Source organism: Dipodomys ordii, unplaced genomic scaffold (genome assembly GCF_000151885.1).
Source record: "Dipodomys ordii isolate 6190 unplaced genomic scaffold, Dord_2.0 Scaffold285, whole genome shotgun sequence".
NCBI lineage: Eukaryota > Metazoa > Chordata > Mammalia > Rodentia > Heteromyidae > Dipodomys > Dipodomys ordii.
Window position 1 is genome coordinate 190471 of NW_012267501.1, and position 10476 is coordinate 200946.

Consider the following 10476-nt stretch of genomic DNA (forward strand, 5'->3'; position numbering starts at 1 on the left):
GTACTTGCAGAATTCTGTACTTGAGTTAGTTTAACTTCCAAATGGAACCATCTCTAAAGAGGAAGGGGACCACTTATTTGTAGTATTAGCCTGATTTTGGTGATGAGAATATTTCACTAAGGGCATGCAGCAAATGGGCTTAAAAAGAAAAGGAATCCAAAAATTTATGCTTTATTATTGCTTTATTATTCAACATTGTAATTTTTTCTCTTACCCTTTTCTCCTAAAGGGATCTGGTATCTAGTGGGGGATAGAGAAGTAAGTCAAGAAGCAGAATGAGATATTAAAATATTTGCTATTGGAGATTCCTTTTCTACACTAGTTCTAGAAAGAAAATCCCGCCACTTCTGGCTTTTTTTGGTGGTTAATTGGAGTCTCACAGACCTTCCTGGTGGGGCCAGCTTTGAAACACAATCCTCAGATCTCAGCCTCTTGTGTAGCTCCTGAACTTAGCTGGGGGAGATTGAGAACATGCTGAAGGCCAGGACTCTGAGTCAACAAATGCATTGAGATGTTCTGCCTCTTTTTCAGGGTTCAGATTGCCACACCAAAGGCTTCAGAAACTACCCCAGTTAAACTCTGGAAACAAAACACTGATGATGGTGACTTGGTAAGTGAGTAATAAGCATTCTGGTGTCATCTTTCTTTGAGGTTGCTTAGGATACCTTACAAATTGGCTCTATAAACTTCCTATTAGGAAGCAAAAAGGAGTAAAATATCTACATAAAACAAGGTTAATTTATCTCACTTAGAGAAAGAAAAATAGAGGCACAGAAGTGAGAAATACACACACACACACACACACACACACACACTCCAGAAACACAAAAAACCTAGGAACTAGAAACCTATTTTGGGGACTTTTAAACCCAGACTTACCTAGACTTCAAGCCTACTTCTTGTGCCAGAATTCCATTGCTTTCCCAAGATTATCATACTCAAGTGAATTTTCCGGATCAACTTTCACTTCAACTGCCAGTGATAATTCAAGTCAACATAACAAAATTAAAAACATATTCCAATTTGAACGTTCTTGTAAGTTTAAGTCAACTGCTGGGAGATAATTTGGGACCGAGATGCAATACCTCAGACAACTTCAGAAGTTAAAACATTTTCCTTAGAGAATTTCCCCCCTAAAAATATAACAAACCTTTAAGAGAATAACTCTTCATACCCCAAATGAAATATTCCTAGACTTCTACTGATTATAAATAGATTCCATGTGTCATAGTGGTGAAGCAGGTTTTTAATACATTTTTGTTTTGAGTGCATAGACTTGTTTTCAAAAGACAATAGAAATAAAAACATTGTATCTATGGACTGATACCATATTTCAGCTCATCTTTCCTAAAGGAGCATATGGAGTTATTGCTTTTCTGGTGTTTTATCCAATCCTCAAGAATGCCCACTGCTAGCATTTTCCTCCTGTAGCATAATAATGTTACCTCTCTCATGGTTCTATTCCTTTCTTAGTACTTCCCTTTCTCCATATGCTTTCTTGTTTTATTCACTTCTAGTGCATATCTCCTATCCTCTGCACCCCATCATATACACTACCTCCTTGGGGGACATGGCAAGCTTTAAAAAGGTGGATCCAAAGACAGGATTGTGCTTTCTTCTTTTTCCTCCCTTAATTTCAGAGCTTTTTAACTACTTGTGTTTTTCTACCTTTGATTCATCCTTAGACAACTTAGAGCTAAGCAAGCCGAGAGGCAGCAGTGCAGGGAGCAGCAGGAAGGCAATGGAAGAGACCTAGCAATCTTCACTGCCAGACAGGACACCAATAGTCCATAAATCACCAGTGCTACCTCCAGTACAACAAGCAGAGTGGCAGACAGCAGATACCGATTCTTTTTCACATTGTCTCTGGATGAATCATAATTTGCAGAGATCTTTTTTAAAAAAATTGCAAAATGCGCATCCTTTGTGAGGGTGCCACTCCCTATTCAGTTGGTAGGATTGTCCTTAGCGACACCCCCCCCCACGTTGCACCCACAACCTTTAGGTTGTTTGTTCTTTTGTTACTTGCTTTCTCCTTAAAGGTTGTCTGCTGCCATGGTGACTGTCGCCTGATCTGACTCCTGTAGATATGGAACAGGCAGAGGAGGGGGTGGGAGTCTATGGAATGATTTGTCCTGGTCTGAATTTTGGTGCTGCCCTTGTCTACTTCACCTTCTAACAGCGTTACCTGACATTTGTAAAGGCTGCCCCAGTTTCCATGTATAAACTTCCCTATTAGTAGGTCACAGAACCCAGCTCTCCTTGCTGTGACTCTTGTTCCAGAAACCCATGCCCCAACACCTGAGGCACAGTGTTCTCTTAGTGTACACCTCTTTGTAGTGACAATAAGGTGAGGTGATGAGTGGAATGAGGTGCCATTTGAACTGAGAATGTTGGTACATACCTGTAATCCCTACACTTGGAAGGCTGAGGTAGGAAGATCACAAGTTAGAGGACAGCTTGGGCCACAGAGCTAATTCTAGGCCAATCTAGACTCTGACTCAACTAATTAAAATTTTAAAAGATTGGTGTGACTTGAAACCACTAATTCTGATTTTTTTTTTGTCTTTAGGGTTTTGATACGGTTGGGCCATCAAAATTTACCCCAGCGAACAACCGGTATTACACAGTCCATCCAAATTTGGTAGGTGGCATCTCTCCCCCAAGACCTCTAAGGGAGTGTCTCAGCAGTGCAGAGGCCACTGCACAGTACTCCAAAAGCCTCCATAACTCACCTGCCCCCTTCCTCCTAGGACAGGGAGTCAGAGCAACTCCAGAGATTTAGTCTGAGGTCCTACCTGGCATCAGGGGGTGAAATGGGACCTGGAAGGAAAGTGGTCTCTGTAGATGGGTGTTTTTTGTTTTGGTTTTTTCCCCCCAGTTGGAGAAAACACACTTATCACCAGAGAAGATATTTCGAATCCCTATTCCTCTCTTTCTTTCTAATCCTCCTATTGAGAGAAAAGCAAACTCTATGGGACTGCCCCTTCCCCCACCCACACCTTAGGTTACAAGCAGGGTTTCTTGAGGGCCTTTCCTTTCTGAGCTTATGAAGACCAGTTAAAGCAAGATGCCTGAGGAGAGGTGTTGGTGGGTGGGTGGGAAGACAAATAAAGGAAGCCTTGAGCTATGGTCCCTGTGTGGAAAGAAAGCCAATCAGCTAGAGCCACATAGAAACTACTTAGTTTCTCTCACTCTATTGGGCATCACATTATACAATTTTTAAAAAAGATAATTTATTTACAACAATTTTATTTGTGTGGGGGGGTAGAGGGGACAGTATGTACTGAGAATTAAACCCTTAATCTTGCACATTTTTGGCAAGTTCTCTACCACTGAGCTAAATCCCCAGCCCCATTACCCTTCTTTGCAAGACTTCAATCATCTTGTTCCTGTTCCTGTGGAAACTTTTTCAGTTGCATTTCCCTAGCCCCTTAGTTTATAGGCAGGGGAATGGATGTTCAGATTGGATAAGAAAGCTTCTGAAAGTTTCAGACGATACTGAAGATTATGGGTAGATTTGTTCGGCCCTTGCTTGCCTTGACCCAGTTTCTCAGAGGCCAAAGATTAGCCAACTGATCTGCTACTTTTGTCTTAGTCTAATCTTTGTCTTTCTGGAAATCTTTCTGTATCTGCCCAGGCCCTGTACTATGAGCCTTTAAAGCCCTCCTCACTGCATAAGCTTCTGATTCGAAACAGAAATATCACCAGCTTCATGTTCAAACTATCGGAGTTTGATCAGGATATGACCTCACTGATCATGACCAACAACCCACTTCCCAGCTATGTCAATCAGGATAATGATCCAAAATACTTTTCCAGGATGATACTCCAGGTAATGGTCCCTAAAAATTTAGGAGTTCGCTTGGAGAAAGAAGCTAACTTAACTCCAAGCCTCATACTTGAGAAGCTCCCTCTTCTTTCTCATTCCTGGACATAGGTTATCACAAAAGAGAACCTGGAGGGCCTAGGAAACATTTGTAAAATGCAGGGATAATATGGAGTTTTAACTGGAAATTGGGAATCTAATAGGAGATCAATAAACAGAATATATAAATGTAATTCTACTATACCAGGATATATGGATAATCAAAGAATATACAAAATATAGAAGTAATGTAGAAGGGAGAGCTGTGGCTCTGTTTGGGAAAAGGGAATCATCAGGAAGTAACTCACAATAAAAGAATAGGAGAATGTTCCAATCAAAGCAAAGTGTGAAGGCTTAAAGATGGGAGAATGTGAGGTGCTTTCAGAGAGATTTAAGAGAGTAAATGGCAGGAGATAAAAGGGTATAATCAAATTTGTGTTTCAGGAAGTGTTTTGCAGGCTGAAGAAAGGTACATTAGTTGTGGAAAAGACAAGCCCCAGAAAGATTAGTTATGCTATTACTATAATAGTCAAGATAAAGAGATACTAAAGGTTCAAATGAAGTCAGTAACAGAAGTGAAGGGAATTGATTTAAGAGATATTTAGGAAAGACAACAAAAGAAAGTTGTTGACAGCCCTCAAGGCAGGTTTAGTCTAAGAGGAAAAAAATAAGTGAAAGTGCAAACAAAAGATTATTGGGAGTCGGGTATCCCAAGGCATATCCTTCTAACATAATGTGGTGAATTTGGAATTAGTGTTTGTTTAGTTGCTAAATGAATGACTGTGTTAGATTCTTCTTCAAGTGGAAGATTGAATGCCAATATCCAATGTTGGCAAAGGAATGAATGACTTCATTGCCTGCCTGTGTTCTCTTGGGTCTCAAATTTGTGTTCTTTGAAGGTAAGCTCAGTGGGTATGTGTCATGCTAGTGGGTATAATGTGCTCTGTGAAACAAATGCCAGGCCAGGACTGTCTCCTTGCTCAATCCAGAGAAGGAAAACAAGGCTAACAGGTAGCCTGGACACAAGAGGAGCTTTAGACCTTTGTGGACCCTTGAGGTCAGAGGTAGAACCAAATCATACCCATGAACATATTGTCATATCAGTTAAATTGGATTAATGGATGGTAAGGCTCTCTGAATGGTAAAATCTAGCATATACAATATCTATGGTGGTTCTTCATCCATATGGTAGCCTCTTCCTTTCCTGAGAATGGCAATCTTTGTTGAACCTAGAATGGAGTACAAGAAAAGCATTAATGTTCAGACTTACATGCTTTAGAAATAGTGTGGGATCTAGTAGTCAAATTGTGAAATACATAGATGTTTCTTTCACAGTTAAATGCTTGGCCCAGACACCTTACATTGGGCAATGAAAATATTAAGGCAATGGAAATGGGAGCTGAAATGGTACACAGAAGGAGGCCATAAAAGGACCTCCACGAGGAAGAAGGGCAGGTGGAAGTTATAGGGAAGGAGAGAGGGAAGGAGGAACAGATGGAAATGGTAGGGAGAAGTTAAGGAATGAACAAGAGACAGAGAAAGAAAGCAGACAGGAGGCAAGCAGGAGGGATGTGTTAGTGATATGCTAGGGTCAAAATAAGATGGTGGTCCTTGGGGCCATCATGGATTCTTAATAACTTTTTCTGTTTTCCTTTGATGAGGTTAGTTCTGCTCTTGTTTTGGCTGGAGTCATTAGCTATGACTTAGTTCCTAGCACATGTTCTGTCATTAAGACACCTATTAATTAGGTAACTTGAATTAGATTCTTATTACTTAAAGCTAAAGCTTAAAGAGAATGAGTTAGAATTTTTTTTTTAAAAAAAGACATAGTTTAGTAACAGCAAGTATGTTTGAAAAGATTCTAAAAGAAAACGCCCAATATCTTGATTGGTCATTCATTCAACAAATATTTATTGAGCACTTACTATGAACAATACACTATTAAAGGATGCTAGTGCTAAATCAATGACTAAGCCAAAGTCTTTGCCTTTATGAAGTTTAAGTGTAGCAAGGTAAACAGACTATAAGCAAATAAATGATTACACAGAGTACATACAATGTGTCAGGTACCAGACAAAGCAGGACAAACAGTAGAATGTGGTGATGTATGAGGGGCAGTTTTAGATCATGGGGTTAGCTAAGGCTGTCAGGGGAGGTAACCATTTTGACCAAATGGGGACAAGGGATGTTCCCTGCAATGCAGCACCTGACATTTTGTCTTCATTTCAGACTGCCATATATTAAGAAAAAAAAGATAAATTTCAATTTTCCCAAGTGAGATAAATTGGAAAATGAGATAACTAAAGCCATGCTATAAGAAGAAAAGTTCAAGATATTGACTATATTTTAGCCTGGAAGAAATGAAGTCTAGGAGGAAAATGATAGATTTATTCAATTTTTTTGAGGTCTGTGGAAGAAGCATTCGATTTTTCTGTTTTGCAGAAAAATAATGATTGGTTAATTGAAAATGAAACTACATTTCTTCTTTTTTTTTGGTATAGGAAGAATGAGTGCTTGATTGTGAAATTATAGAGGAGACATGAGTGTCAGTTGAAGAGTCAGACTGGAATTAAGACTCTGAAAGTCTTTGATTCTATGACCTTTAGGAATGATAAAATTATTAGCTTACAAATCCTCCATTTCATGCCTTTCATTGCAGACAGAGAAAGGAAAATGGAGAAGGGCAGCAATCACTAAGAAAGGAAGGTAGAAGCTCATGGATCTATTCCCTAATATATTGCCACATATTTGATGCCCAGGTGATTTACTGATTTACCCTTTCCAAAACCATATCCTCCTCCATTCACTTCCAAGGTGTAGTAACTGGCAATGAGGTAGATAAACATTATCCTGGTATCCCAGTTCTCACTTCCCTCTCCCATAGGCTTTGTTGTACCAGTTTAGGGAAATTATAACAGTCCTGAAACTCAGTCCAGCCTTTAAATTCCAAGGGACTCAGATCTCACTTCCTCCTTTACTCTTCTTGCCTTGCCACAGGAGATTTGCTGTCAGCCTAAACCCACTGAGAAAGTCTGCCTACCCAAGATGCCTCAGGAAAAGAAAACAACCTTCCCTTTGAAAAGGATGGACGATTCCACACCCAAGAAAAAACAGTGGTTTAGGTGAAGGCAGTGGGTTGCTTGTACTTATTTCTTCTGTCTTGTCTTTATGTTAATCTCTCTTTCTAATACAATTCAACACAAAAGGAGACTCAAAGGGGTTTGGGATAAGTTTGTATTGAAGAGGGAGCAGTGAGAATGTTCTTCACATACTTTTGGTCATAGGGAACAGTCCAGCCATATAACTATAAGACAGTTTCCCTACCTGACCTTCAACCTCATTGAGATGGGGCTGGGAAGGTGGCTCAGTGGTAGAGTGCTTGCCTTGCATGTATGAGGCCCTGGATTTGATTCCTCAGCACCACATAAGCAGAAAAAGCTGGAAGTGGCGCTGTGGCTCAAGTGGTAGAGAGCCGAGGGACAGGACCCAGGGCCAGAGTTCAGGTCCCACAACTGACCAAGAACAAACAAACAAATCTCTTTGAGATGCTAATAAAAGAGACATAGCAATGATAAACTCAAGTAGCCAGTTTCTAGAATGAAGGGAAGGGCTGAATTCTATAGTCTGTTCTGAGGACACACACACACACACACACACACACACACACACACACACACGAACAGGAGTAAACTCAGTATGAGTTAATAATTATAGTATCACCTTGACAAAATTAAATTTAAAAAAGATTTGACTTAGTTCCCACAATAAAATATCCTTGTTAATCATTAAAAAATTAGGACAATACAAAGATAAAAGAGGTATTTATTTGAAGCTAGCTATGTAGATTGGAGAAGATAACAGATTCCCAAGTATCTGGAAGGGTTGCTGTGTCACTTCCCTGGCCACTGAACAACAATCCCACTCTGTACCAATCAACACTTCTCCTTTGGGATCTCTGAGGATGGAATCAGTTTAAAGTGATTGGTGCCATGAACTCCCACTCTAGGATTCCTAAATGGAGTGCATATTTTTTGTTGTTAAGGTTTTCTACTGACAAGGACTTCGAGAGTGAAGGGAAATACTCAGAAGTCTATGCTTTGAAGAAACAGAAGAAACTGTACCCTAAACTGGTCTTTGCTCCAGGCTATGGAAAAGATACTAAGAAAGGAGGTAAGTTCTTTCAATGTTGCAGTTTAGAGCACTGACATGAGTACTGGAGATGGATGTGGACCGGACACTTAGGCATTAAGGAAATTAGAAGGTGGGCAAACTGGTATCTCTCATGCTGATTCTGGACACCATTTTCCTTGTAGCAGAGAAGTTATAAAGTTCCACATGTTTCTTTGGGATGTTTGGGGAAAGCTAGGATAGAACTGTGTGAAAGAAGGTATATGAGAATGCTCATCTACTGTCTTATTTAACAACACTTATGGGGTACCTACTAAGTGTTGGTCACTTATTAAGCACCAAAGACAGCAATTACAGTACGTAAGGTAGATGGACTAGACCAGGAAGGACCTTGGATACTACATAAATACAGGCTCAGCCAACCTCAGTTTCTTCATCCTTACCAGAAGGCCCTCTCTCAAGTAAAAAAATATTGGTCTAGGATTACTGACACCACTCTACCTAGCTCCAAGCAAGAGGAAGAAGATCTGTCCTTCCCCCCAAATATGTTTCTTTTACACATATTCTTTTCAGAATATTTAAGTAGGAACACCTATGTCTTTCAGGAGAAACTCCATCTTGAAAGTACAGGTTGAGCTCTAGAAGCCAGCTAAGGCAAATGTAATAAATTACATGGCACATTTAGTCAAGCTGGAATTAAATCTTAAAGGATATTATTTAAGCTGAGGCACACAAGTCAATCTTAAATTATAATAGGGGAGAGCATTTCTCTAAGATCTAGAATCTAATCTAGATTATAATTTTGCTAATTTTGAAAGAACATGGTCCTACACGAGATGTGGTTGATTCACATTTACAGAGAACACTTAATATCTGTCTGTAGCCTTTTTTATTGAGAGTTATAGTGACTGCAATTTCTCTCAAGAGAATGGAGTGCTTCATTTACTTTGTACATAAAGGGCTGATTATGGTGTATTTCCTAAAGAAAGACAGACCAGGCAGGAAGCTGAACTAGCCGCTGCACTGCAAGTAAGAGATAGCCAACATCTGCACCGCCCCCTCCCCCAACACAATGTGTACCAAGTATCTAAGCAAAGAAAGATCACACCAGAAATGATTAGGTGAATGGTGAATTCTAAGACTGTCTATGGGGCAGATTAAAGAACTTGAACTAAGATCATGGCAGTAGGGATAGAGGGACAGATTCAGGGGATATTTACAGGGTAAAATGCATCTCCAGAGTGGAGAGGGTGGGAGAGGTAAGAAGATCTCACAATGAGAATTTCCAAACCACAGGCAAGATTGCAAGAATTTTGCCACTGAAGCCAAAAGAAGAAAAAGTCTGTCAATCAAACGGTCAGACAAAAAACCCAAACAAAACAAAAACAACAAAAAACCCCAACATATATTTTGAGAAAAGGCTAAGCACACGAATATTCAATGTGCATTGACTTAGTTAAGAGTGACTTAAGTGTCAGTAAGATTGCAGATAGAATAATTTGAAAAAGGCGAGACTAAGGAAGACTAAACTGGCAGTGAGTTTGGCTGAGGGAAGGAAAGCAGAATGATAAAAGATGGTTGGGAATGGCAGTCCATGGTCTAAAAATCTGTATAAATTGGGTAAGAGTAAAGATCAGCTTTTCTGGTCCCTTCAAGTGGGTCTTTTCTCTCTGTCCTCTCATTTAGTCCCTTTCTAGTACTTTTGGAGGTACACACTGATCAAGGTGTCTTGTGCTTAGTCGTAGTTTCCAAGCAGCCAGAGAGCCAAGAAACACCACGTTCCCAGGATGTTTGGGAACCGCTCACATTTTCGACTCTTCTGGAACAGAAGCCCACCAGGGACGCGCCAGGGGAAAGCACCTTCCGCTACGGAAGGGCCCAGCAGTGGATTATCAAGAAGGCCACTGTCACTAAGCGGTAACAAGCCTTTCCAGCCTCGCCACACTCTCCGATGACTGGCTAGCACAAGTCACCAACTAAATAAAACAGATTGTTGCTGCTGTGGGCGTGGCTTGCCGCCGGGACCGTGTGGGAGCGGGCGGCTGGGCGGGGCGCGCTCCTGGGCAGTTCTGGCTCCGCCCCATGCGGCACAGGCGGGGAGGAGCAGAGGGCGTGCCTGCGTCCCCAGGGGGCGAGGGCAGCGGCGGCGGCCCGGGAGGGCGGGCCTTGGCCCCGAGTGACAGCCCGTTGGCCCAACCGGCGCAAGAGCACAAGGCCGGCCTTCCTGCAGTCTCTTCCGCTTGCCGTCAGCGCCTGGGACGGTTGCGGTGGGTCTGGGGCGCTGGGAAGTCGTCCAAGATGATTAAAAAATTCGACAAGAAGGACGAGGAGTCTGGTACGCGCAGGGCTTCTGACGCCCACCCTCAGCCACGGGGACCCCCAACCCTCCCTTTCCCTCGCACGCCGCCACCTGCTTCCCGGAATGGCGGGGCTGGGGGCGTGGGCGCCGCCGCGTGAGGGGCCGTCCGCTCCGGCCGGGG

The 10476-nt window shown here is 41.7% G+C and overlaps 1 protein-coding gene across 1 annotated transcript in view; it reads left to right on the forward strand.

The window, feature by feature from the left end:
• The window catches only part of Tsga13 (testis specific, 13), a 47124-nt gene extending 37207 nt beyond the window's left edge, over positions 1-9917 (forward strand). Inside the window, exons 6-12 of the mRNA XM_013036412.1 lie at positions 230-236; positions 532-610; positions 2573-2644; positions 3641-3841; positions 6866-6990; positions 7911-8038; positions 9742-9917. Of these exons, the coding sequence (XP_012891866.1) occupies positions 230-236; positions 532-610; positions 2573-2644; positions 3641-3841; positions 6866-6990; positions 7911-8038; positions 9742-9917 (788 nt within the window). The remainder of the gene's footprint in view (positions 1-229; positions 237-531; positions 611-2572; positions 2645-3640; positions 3842-6865; positions 6991-7910; positions 8039-9741) is intronic.
• Positions 9918-10476: the final 559 nt, after the last annotated feature.